This window comes from Gymnoscopelus microlampas (genome assembly GCF_963454915.1).
Source record: "Gymnoscopelus microlampas genome assembly, chromosome: 9".
NCBI lineage: Eukaryota > Metazoa > Chordata > Actinopteri > Myctophiformes > Myctophidae > Gymnoscopelus > Gymnoscopelus microlampas.
The window spans coordinates 51,815,944-51,828,443 of NC_139946.1; the positions used below are offsets into that span (position 1 = coordinate 51,815,944).

Below are 12,500 nucleotides of genomic sequence, written 5' to 3' on the forward strand. Positions count from 1 at the left end.
TCTGAGTCAAACAGAGTCAGGGTGCTGATATTGTGCATATTGGCTCACTGGAAACACTTTGCTACACCAGTGGGTCTAAAACTGGGGTCCAGGGACCCTCATGGTTCCTTGAGGGGGTTCCAAATGGCCCCTTACGGGTCCATTTGGTTCCATTTGTACACTCTCAGAGTCATGGGGGTCGTGGAAATTAAAAGGTCTGAGAACTACTGTGCTACACTAAATGGAACAGAGCCTTCATTAGTATCATTGGTAACACCTGTGAAGGAAGTGATAATATGGCTGCTGTGCATAGAGCCTATTGTGTTGTTGATGTGTGTGTGTGTGTGTGTGTGTGTGTGTGTGTGTGTGTGGGTGGGTGGGTGGGTGTAGGAGCGTAGGTGGGTGGTGTAGAGAGGGGGATGTTTTACGTGCCGGATGATGGGTGAATTAGGGTTAAATGTGTGTGTTTTCACACCGTGAGAAACAATGGGTTTTTTGTGTTGGAACGACAGCTATAGACACACAGGATTACTGAATAATTTCCTAAATGAGATATTGGATCAAGAGAGTGTGAGATGAGACAGTGTTGGAGAGCATTTGATCAAGCACACAGAGAGAGAGAGCGAGAGAGAGAGAGAGAATGAGTGAGAGAGAAATGGAAAGACAAGATGGGTGGATTAAGGCTTTGAATGGGTGCTTCTGTTGCCATTTTGTAGCTACAGAAAGGCAGCAAACATCACGTCTCAGTAATGCAGACAGCCAGGAGATGAGAGGCTGAGAGCATTGATCCTTTAGAAACGCATAGCTGATGCATCAGAGAATCACGGGTCCATTTGGTTAAAAAAAAAAATTTGACTTACAGATGGTTAGATTAACACCGATGGTTTTACTGTGTAGTACTTAATCAATTCCAACATGGCTGTAGGGACAATTTGCATTTCAGTGATCTGGGGAGTGGTTTGATTTTATTCCACTGTGCAGCCTTAATGAAAGGCGTTGTAAATGTGGGATTTGAGGTGATTTCTTTTGCCTCCTTTACACGCCCTCTCTGAGGCCACATGTGGCCGCACCGTTGACGGGAATTGTGTGAACGGTTATCATTTGTGTTTCCACTGCAGTTGACCTAGAACCAGAAGTAGGACGTTGACTACATTGACGTCAACATTTTTAGCCAGCTAGTAAACACATTTCTGTCTCGCTGTCGCAAATCGTGGATAATTGTATGACGAAGGGATAAAATATACGATAACTTGATCATCCTTAAATATAGCCGTTGCTGATTAATAGTATGTGCCATGCCTTGACCACATTCCTAGTTTTGCACTGTAAATTACAATACCTTCAGCAAAGCACCTCTATTACTAATGAAGGTGCTTTGCTTTAATGCCACGTCTGTATTTTACACAAAACCATTTGTCTGGTGAGAACCTGAGCTATTCACCTGAATAGCCTGTAATCAACCATGTGATTACATGCAATTGAGGGTCTATAGGTGACAACGACTGCAGTCTTCTATGAATAGATGTGGATTTGGAAATGTATTGTCGTCTCTCCCCAACTGTTTGGCAGTAGTAAATATTCAGCAGTGGTGGAAAAAGTAAATAATTGTAGTAATATTTGCCTCTGAGATGTAGTGGAGTACAAGTAAAAGTATTGAAAATTGGAAATACTTTAGTAAAGTAAAGCACCTCAAATGTGTACTCAAGTACAATACTTGAGTAAATGTACTTAGTTACTTTCCACCACTGATATTCAGACATGCATTTGAAACAGCTTTTTGTCTTGACTCCCAGAGAGCTTTCCCACCGCAGGGCCTAAAAGGAATAAGTGAATACCTGCGTCATTAAGCCCCCCCCCCCCCCCCCCCCCCCCCCCCCCGCCAGATCGGTTTGGCCATTCTGAAACACCGTTATAAAACCATGCCGACTGGGCCACGACTCAAAGCGCTCGACGACGTCAAACAAAGCCAAACCGTGCGCAAATGGAAATGCCGTTGGAGCGGTTAACAACCGTTTCTATAGTGGAGTGGTTAAAAGAGGCTAATTTAACACTATATTTAGCAGGTAAGCTACGTCTATTTCAGGTCTCCAGCTTGTTGAGGTGCTGTGTGTCTGGTAACCGATCGCATCTCATTTCATTATGCAGTCAGGTGTGACCTTTCTCAGTCAGATGTTGGAGGACGGTGAACGGACCTAATAATGACATTAACCCATTCAATCCTGGGAACGCATCCTACAAATGTCTTCTAAATCCTAACAGTTTTCTGAAAACGGTATGTTGTTGCTGTTTCAGTGGTTCTCAAACCTTTTCATGTCAAGGACCCCCAAAATTATATGTATTTGGTCACGGACCCCCATCTCAAAATATGTTGTTCCAGGGACCCCCAGAAGCAAAGATTTGAGTTACAAAAAATATATATTCCAAGATTTGCAAAACATGTCATGATTTTCCTAAAATAGCAGATATACAAGCTCATAGCGCGGCACTCGGTGCCGCGCTATGAGCTTGTATATCTGCTATTTTTGAATAGCTAAAGTATAAAATAAGGCTATAGCTTTAATCAAAAATGACACAGATGCGTAGACAATTTTGACTCCCTGTATTTCCCCCCTAATTCTCTCACCAAACCATGTACGGTTGTGCTTTGAAATCGTCCCTCACACATGGCTATGAGGCGACCAGGCAGGCTACTGTAGGCTGATTCACATGAAGGCAATGTCAAATCAATTGAAAGCGACAGAAAAACAAAGCCCAGCGACATCTCAAGACTATATAGTCCTGAGGAGATTTCTCTCCTTTGTCTCTTTACATTATGAAATCTAATTCAAACCAGTAGGGGCGCCTCAGGAGGTGGAGCGGCCTTCTTGGAATCCGAAGGTTCCGGGTTTGATCCCCGGCTCTTACTGGCCGTGTGTCGAAGTGTCCTTGAGCAAGATACTGAACCCCAAACTAAACTGCTCTCGATAAGCAGTTTGGTGCCTTGCATGGTTTCTCTCGCCATCGGTGTGTGAATGTGTGAATGTGAAGTACATTGTAAAGCGCCTTGAAGGGTTCGGAAAGACGAGAAAGGCGATATATAAATGCAGTCCGTTTACCATCACCAGTAGTGCATCGATTTGACAGCGAACTAGTCACAGTGTGGCCATTCCACTGGACTATGAAAATTATCCATCTATGGTGCTTCTGAAATCGATGTATAGAACATTGGCACTGGAAAACATTTAACTGCTGAGAAATGCAGTTAAAAAAAATACATGTATTCAAAGATTTGCACAAATGTTCAAGATTAAAAAGAAATAGCAGATCTACAAGATTGTAGCACGGCATCGTAGCACGGCACTCAAACAAAATAATGGTTGTTGCTCAAATCTAAAATGACACAGGTGCGTTCCCGGATTGAATGGGTTAAAGGACCATACCGCTGTCAGTTCGTGTCTGACCTACAGTATAAAGACCATTTTTACATTGAAGGTGCTCAGTGTACTTACACATCAGGGGTATGACGAATAAACGCTAAATGCAGGTTGATGACTTCATTCGCGGTGAAAATACGACCTCGTTCCCGATTTATTGCCACGTAATATTCACTTGGAAAAAATATATAAAGAATTATATATAATTAATCACAAGTAAAACATGCCCCCGGTGTGTAGAGCCTAATGTTTTTTGAATTTTCTCTACATTAACATGTTACAGAACTTACCTGAATAATTGCACCAACACTGGCTAAACCCCATTGCTACAGTACTGAAATGAACAGAATACAATGGCGTTTTCAGTAAATGCTTTGAAAAATGTTTTGCAGTCATGTCCAGTATACCATGAGTCATAGTCACTGGGCCGAACATGCCAGACCAGCAGTATGGTGCTCTAACACCGCCATGGCTCTGCGATGTTCCAGATTGTCAGCATTTTGGGCTGTTTTACAGCACTCTTATGCACATTTTTCTTTGTTTCTTTGCATGCATGTTTTCTTTTCTATAACCTTAAGAAGAAAAATGACTACAGCCATTGAGATGTGTGTATTTAGGTGTTTCAGTGATGAAAGAGTAGACTTCTTGCCGTGTAGTCCATTTTGGAAGCCGTTTCAAGATGCTTTCCACATGCTCTCTCCTCTCTGTTCTGGGTTCTGTGAAGACTTGTCTTAGTTTACAACAATTCACGCTCTCTTAGTAACAGATGAAACTAGTTAATCAAATCACTTGTGTCAGTTAGCAAAGTAAACTAAACCAGAAATACACATCAAACAAGCAGACTTAAATGGACTCGCATGTTATTCACTTTCTCACCGTTCAGTAAATATCACACGTAAAGCAATGGAAGCAATGACCTATCTTGCTGATGATTTGGGCCAGTAACAGGATATTAAAAGAAATCACCTTGTCTTGTGCTTCCAGTGACAGCGTCAGTGTTCCACCAATCACTTAATTTTCTCATAGCTTTTTCCCCAAAAACGTAATTCGTTATTTCAAGCAGCATATTTCATTACTTCTTATCACAGCACATTTTTTTCATAAATCAATAGTTAATTTACCATAGTAGGCTTAATTTAAGAGTTAATGTTCCCTAATACACACTATATTTCAGAAGATATTGCAGCATATTCATTTCTGTGTATAATGCCATCTCTGAACTTAAGTCATGCTGACACCAGATCATGGACCTGTGCCAGCAGTTTAAAATATCAGCGGTACCGATAGCAGTGATACTGTAAAGATAGTCTGGAGAGAGCTGGTGTTCCTTTTCCCGGAAACTGGCCCGACTCCACAGATTGTTCATTTCCATAAACAGTGTCTGACCCAGAATTCCTCAGATTCCAGATTATTTTCCTTCCTTCCTTTCTGTTTAATGTTGGCCCGGCCGCGGTGACACATCTCTCTGCTGTGTCATGTTTTACAACATCACCCAAAGACATAAATAGAGGGAGATAAAGCGTGGAATACCTTTTACATTCATCTGGAGACAACATTTTATCTTGAGTAAGGCAATTCATTGAACAAATCTTAACCCATTAAGACCTGAAGCTGATTCTACATGTCTCCTAAATCCCAACAGTTTTCTGAAAAACGTATGTTTCTATATCAGCGCCGGTGCTCAATCTTTTTCATGTCAAGGACCCCCAAAATGATATGAATTTGGGTGCGGACCCCCCATCTCAAAATATTGTGTTCCAGGGAACCCAGAAGCAAAGAATAGAGTTAAAAATGTTAGCTTTAAATTAATATATATTCAAAGATTTTCACACATTTCCTCGATTTAAAAAAAATAGCAGATCTAGATGTATATCTGCTATTTTTGAATAGCAAAAGTGTAAAATAATGCTTTTTAGCTCAAATAAGAAAAGCGACACAGATGCGTTCCAGGTCTAAATGGATTAAATTAATACTTCACCCCCCAAAAAATTAATTAAAAAAAAAAAAAACGATTACTCACACTGTGTGAAGTGTGAACCATTGAATGAATGAAAACGTCTGTTGCATTCCTTCCAATAGGTGTCCAGGATTAACAACAGCAAAAAACTATATAAAAAATGTGTTAATAAATACAGCTCTCACAGTATAATCCATCCATGTGTCTTGTATCCAGTCCATGACATGTCCTCATTACTTCCAAAACACCCCATTTTCCCAGAAACTTTTATTATTCAAAACAACTCCAGGTTAAACAGCCTCATGCACTAAATGAGGCACGCGCCTGGCCATGCGCGCGCGCGGGGTACCAACACACTACAGCCCAGTTCACATGCACTGCACTCGCCCCGGCGTGCGCGTGCGTCCTTCGTAAGAAAAAATAATCATTTTGGTGTGAAGTGTTCCTTTTAAGTTAACCAGCATTCCCTCAGTGTTTAGGCATTCAGCTACCACACTCTTTTATAGCACGCTAACCTTAAAATGGAAGCGAATATCCACTTTAACGTGGATATAATCCAGTTTCTTTTTTTTCCCCCCCTAATGTCTATAACTTCCAGTAATACAACGACTGGGCCTGTTTCCTGCTATTAGCAGCTCAGACGGCTCTGTCTGGCTCATAGAGTAACTCTGGATAGCTTGTTCTATCATCATAGCTGACAGTGCGGCAGACACAATGATGGACTGAGAAGCTTGACCTTTTTGGCACCGACGTGCCGTTTCTGGACCACCAGTTTACAGTTAACGTGAAGCAGTGCTGAACATGTGGCTTGGAACAACCCCGTAGCAAACATCTACAATGACATAATGGTACTGAAATGAGGAATGCGTTGGAGGAAAAAAAAAAGCGGACATCATCAATATTGAGTGGTTATACCCCGGTGGTCGAGAGAGAGCCTAACCCAGAAATCTGTCCATATATAGTAAATGCACCAGTCTGAACGTGTAGCTCATGCCAAGCTCTCTCCCCTGTCCTCTTCCTCCGTTATTTCCCTTATGCTTCTAATAACACATGAGAAAACAGGGGGTTAACCTCTTAAAGGAGGATGAAAACCTATAGGCTGATTTTATTTCATTTGTTAAAAACTACAGCAGGGTAAAAACATGGTAGTCTGTATACGGCTGACCTTACAGTACTCTGTGATGTAAGCGGCACAGCTGCAGCTGATCAACTTGATAAAGTGTGTGTTAGATGTAGGTGTTGCCATTGGTGCACGGACACACCTGTTGACTACTGGCTATACTTACACACTGGCTGGCACGCCCACGGCTCTCTGGTCAGGTCACACCTAAATGGAACACACCCATTATTCATTTGTTTAGCTGCAGCTGTGTTGTTTGCTAGCCTGCAGTGTTTTTAATCTGCTGTAGTTTTTTAACCTGAACGGAAAAACAGACTACAAAATTAGCCTATAGGGTTTCTTGTCCCTTTAAGCCCTATATAGTATACGTACTTTGGTAAACGGCGAATAGTGAAAATAACCGGTCTACAAGCTCACAATGCGTCGCATCACGACACATTGCAAGCTTGTAGATCTGCTATTTTAGCTTTTGAAAAACAAACTACAAAATTAGCCTAGGGTTTCTTTCCCCTTTAAGCCCTATATAGGTACTTTGGTAAACGTCGAATACTAGTTAAAATAACCAGTCTACAAGCTCACAATGCGTCGCATCACGACACATTGCGAGCTTGTAGATCTGCTATTGTAGCTTTTGTATTTATTTATATTTTCTAGATGTTTTGAAGTATTCGGCCCTAAATGGAATGCCCCAAAAACAGTGAGGTCACGGTGACACAGCCTGCGTCTTCTTCACGCTGTTCTCCTGCGTTGACCTTTCACCTTCTCCAGCGTGTTGCCGGGGCGTGAGGTAGATTAGGTTCCGTGGGAGTTTCCAGCTCCCCAAAAACAGAACCATATGGGTCTGTCGATGATGGAGGCTCCGAGAGGGTTGCCTTATTGGCCACTGATGAGCTCATAACCTCCCCGTCCCAACGCTGGGCCCTGAATGCCATTCTTGGATTTGGTTTCCATTCTCTGGTTCTTACTGGGAACCGGTCCAGAGATGCTGGGGAATCCGTTTGAACCGGTGGTGGAAGAAGTACTCAGATTGGTTACTTAAGTAACTTAAGTAACAATACCACAACGTAGAAATACTCTGTTATGAATAAAAGCCCTTTGTTCAAACATTACCAAAAGTAAATGTACTCATACACACATTTTATGAAGATTTAAAAAAGAATGTGTCGAAGGTGTTGCAGTGCTATTTTTGAATAGCTGAATGTAGAATAGGGGTTTTATATTAATAATAAAAATCAGTAGCTAGTAACTAACATTTTCAAATAAGTGTAGTGGCGTAAAAAGTAGAATATTTTACTCTGAGATGTAGTGGAGCGGAATAATACTCAAGTAAAGTAAAAGTACCTCAAAGTTGTACTTAAGTAAAGTACCTGAGTAAATGTACTTTCCATCACTGCCACTCACGAACATACCTTCATACTCCATAAGTGAATAAAGACGGAAAGAATGTTAATCCAAACGTGTGCTACTCGCACTCTTAAATGTTAAGCCAAATACACACACAGACACACACACACACACACACACACACACACACACACACACACACACACACACACAGGCTTTAGAACCCTTTAAGCCAAATCACTAAAGCATGTTGAAAACGTGATGCTCAGAATAATTAATAGAAGCTTACAGAGGGAATGCGTTTGTTTTTGCTGCTCAGTTTTAGCGTTAAAAGTAGAGATGGCACGACGACACGAGACGTCCGCCGGCGATAATTGGAAATGAACACAAATATCTTAGCTAACCTAATTAGACGTGAGTTGGACGTTCACACACAGTGTGAACACATGCTTTTTTTTTTACATAAGGACTTTTTTGGATGGACCTTTTAGACAAAAAGTATTATAAATGTAACTGTGTTGTTTTACATTCTTTTTGCCTAATACAAATTCAATTCAAATCAATCAATCACATTAACCTAACCTGGACATTAAAGGGATAGTTCACCCCCAAAATCACTTTTTTTTCCCTATGGATTATTCACCCCATGGAGACTTGAATTCATGGATATTTTTTTGTTTTTGTCGCATTCCTAAGACAATAATTTGATTGGCTTAGGAGACATTAAGAGTCTCCTTTGTGTCTCCTACGGAAACCGCTGCTTACCGGTCTGGTGGTCATCAAGCTATTGTCTTAGGAATGAGACAAAAACTAAAAAATATCCATGAATTCAAGTCGCCATGGGGTGACTAATAGATAGGAAAAAAGTGTTTTTTGGGGTGATCTACGCCTTTAACAATATTTATTGAGGATGCAGAGAAACATGAAAAAGCCAACGTTTGGGACAGACAAGCTGCCTTAGTGTCTTCTTCAGGGTAAAATAAGACAGCTTGTCTGTCCATGGCTTCAGTGTTCTTTAACCACTTAAACCCCATATGGTTGAGCGGAGTCCCTCAGGGCTCAATGCTAGTGTATTTTCTGTTTTCTGTTATTGTGGGGAAAGTGGTTAACATTGGTCGGCACCACAAAAGGACAGTGGTGTAAAGTAACAAAGTACATTTACTCAAGTACAATTTTGGGGTGCTTTTACTTTACTGGAGTATTTCCAATTTGCAGTACTTTTACTTCTACTCCACTACATCTCAGAGGCAAATATTGTAACTTTAGTTACTAGTTACCTTGTAGATTTTGATTATTATTACAAAACATACATTACCCACTTCAGCCCTATATACATTTCAGCCATTTGAAAATAGTCGATCCACAAGCTCACAGTGCGTCGCATCGCGACGCACTGTGAGCTTGTAAATCTGCTATTTTCAAAAGATTTGTGTACATTTCATATTGAAAACTTGTGTAACAGAGTATTTCTACATTGCAGTATTGATACTTTTAGTTAAGTAAAACATCAGAGTACTTTTTACACCACTGCAAAAGGACTGGTGTGCGTGGCTCTTCTGCTAACTCTGCATGAACACAGTGCGAACACACGAGCCTCACCTGAACATCAACACACTGTGAACACTTTACCATGAAATTCTAATTCTGGACTCACAGATATCATCCCTCACTATGGGCTTTCCTGACTAACACAAAAGACTGTGTTCTTCAGACAAAGGCTTTAACAACGGTTTAACTGAAACATCACAACCTTGTTATTAGATGTTTTTTGATTGGTCCACACGGATAGCATCGCTAAAGTCACAGGAATCAAATCGATTTGGATTAGTATACGCTCATCACTATTGGATGATAACCAACAGCGATAGCAGACCGATTTACCTGTGCCCTTCCTAGAGACTAGACTATTACTCCTGATTTGTACTTCATCAGGTGACTCGACGACGGCTTGTGAGCTTGTAGATCTGCTGTTTTCGGCCTCATAAAATAATATTTAAACCTTTCTACCACCTTCAATGGAAACAAGTCTCCAGTACATTTTGTGTGTTATCCTTTTAGCCTTTAGTGTCTTACTGTACCATGTGCTGTTTACATTCCTGACTAATAAAGCATTCAATCAATTAATCAATCAATCAATCAATCTTTTTCGTTCTCAGGATCGCTCCAGAATGTACGACAGTCTGAACATGCACTCTCTGGAGAGCTCCCTGATCGACATCATGAGGGCCGAACAGGATCCCATGAAAGGTGAGACTCTTCTCTTTCTCTCTCTGTCTTCACCGTCCTCTGTTTTCAGGCGAGAGAGAGAGAGAGAGAGGCCCTGATGTTAGGTGAGAGCAGTCTAGGGGTCAGTGCTTCTCAAAGTGGGGTCCAGGCAGGGACTCTCAGGGTTCCTTGACGGGGGGTTCGAAAGTTGACACCTACAAGTCTGTAACTCTGGCTCTAGTATACAAATGGAACCAAATCTAACGGGTCCATTTGGTTGGTTACTGTCAGAGTTTAGGGGGGTTCTTCTTGAAATGTAAATGTTTGAGAGCCACTGCTCTAGGGCACTGTTTCCCAAACAGTGGGTCGGGACCCGTGTTTGGGTCGCGAACCAATTTTTACGGGTCGTATTAAGTAAATATCTCATTTTTTTCCGTTTCCTACATTTAAACACATTATAAAACATACATTATTTTTAAGTATTTCAGCTCACAACGCGTCGCTTCGCGTTGTGTTGTGAGCTTGTAGATCTGCTATTTTCACTAGCATGGGTCGCGGGCTAAACATCTAATTTCCCTTTTGGGGTCCTGAGCTAAAAAGTTTGAGAACCACTGTTCTCTAGGGGACCATATGGTACCAACGCGCTGCGACTCAACAACACACAGGGCACATGACATGGACAGGCCTGCAGGTCGGTCGGTCGGTGGAAGTATGTTTGTTATTCCACAGAGCGGCTTACGTCCCTCCCTGCCGAGAGCGTATTAATGCTGCCACCGCCTGCGTCTGTACATGACCTTCCCACGCTGATCCTGCCGGCTGCCGCTGCTTAACCTGGACGGCACGCGGAGCAAAGAGGCCCCAAGTCCTCTCACAGGATAACGACCGCAGCTTTAAATCAATCAATCAGCACATGTATGGATGTCAACACAGTACACTACTCTCTCTCTGCTGAGAACTAGGGCAGCAACTGCCCGTTTATTTTATGTTGATGACTTTGATATTTATTTATCGAATGATCGAGAAGCACGTTTCGTTTTTGATGCTGAGTTTTATTATGTATTTATCAACGAATCGACGGGAAAAATTTGAATAGATCTATTCTGAATAACCACTTAAGCCATATTTTGTTGCTGTCGGGCAGAAATCTCTCATTTCCATTTTAAAACTTTTTGTGTTTTTTCGTAAATTAATGCCCTACTGTTCAGGATTCAAATTCAAAAACATCAAAAGCAGCAGATCCACAACCTCAAAGTGCAGCTCGAAGTGTCGCGTGAAGCGACATGTTTTTGAATTTGAATCATGATTGAAAACTAACAGTTTTGGACCATACGATACATTGTGAGCTTGTAGATCTGCTACTTTTGCTATTTTAAATACATTTTGAAAGAAAATAGGGCACATTTCACCTTTCTCCACCAAAATTGATTATGTTTTACTAAAATCAATTATTTTGTATAATTGATTAAATCCATTCGTTTGATTCTATGATGCACTCTTACTGTGTGAACATCTAATTCGTTTTTTGATTGATTGAATACTTAATTAGTCAGAATTGTAAACAGCACATGGTACAGTCAGACATTATAAGGCTAAAAGGATAACACAAAAAGGTCCTGGGGACGTGTTTCCATTGTGGTCCTGTGTGTTCAATTCTGCATAAAAGATTAACACAAAAATACATGTCATCAAGAAATACAAAACACTATGTACAAAGGAGAGAAAAACGGCAGTGAATGACACCTCCTTTCAGTGGGAATTTACATTTAGCTCCCCTTTTGCTCTCCTGATAGATGTTTTTTTCAGGCCAATTTTGAAAGAAACCAGTGTTTCACATCCTTCAGTGGATGGTGTCAAGCCATTCCACATTTTGGTGTCAGAGCAGCAGAATGAGAATGTTCTCATGTCTGTTCTAAATATGGGTGGTACCAGATCACCCATTATGTTTAAATATGGGTGGTACTGGTACCAGATCACCAGTTATGTTTAACGGCAGATAGACAGTGACACCGTAATCTCTTTTATACACGTTTCCTCACATACGACGCCTAGCCCCTGCCTAAACCTGCGACATGACGTCCAAACAAGCGTCTCCCGATGAAATATGCAAGACTCTTAATGGTTTTCCTACCGGGGGGGCCGGTGGCTCTGTGTGGCCGTCGGAACCAAACAAGGCGTATAAGGTGACAGCAACAGGCTCAGCTGCTAGACAGCAGAGGAGAGGTGTCGGGTGACACCCACCACCACCATCACCACCGGCCCCTTTAACTGACATGCTACCTGGCAGGATGCTGGGCACCATTTCAATTGTGTTTCTGACGGATTAACAGTTTATTAGTTTGGGACAGGGCCTATAAATACCTCAATGATGCATGTTCAGCTGTCTGTGGAAGTGCTGCAGGGCTTTACTAGCCTACATACACATATGCATGTAAACAATCCCCCATTTGCTGCTTCAGGGCTGCAGCCATTGATTACCTGCATC

The 12,500-nt window shown here is 41.5% G+C and overlaps 1 protein-coding gene across 3 annotated transcripts in view; it reads left to right on the top strand.

The window, feature by feature from the left end:
* cpeb2 (cytoplasmic polyadenylation element binding protein 2) overlaps window positions 1-12,500 on the top strand; it is a 34,511-nt gene that overhangs the window by 5,076 nt on the left and 16,935 nt on the right. For all 3 annotated transcript variants that reach the window (XM_084066354.1, XM_084066355.1, XM_084066356.1), the window contains exon 3: window positions 9,970-10,060. In XM_084066354.1, coding sequence (XP_083922480.1) covers window positions 9,970-10,060 — 91 coding nt within the window. The remainder of the gene's footprint in view (window positions 1-9,969; window positions 10,061-12,500) is intronic.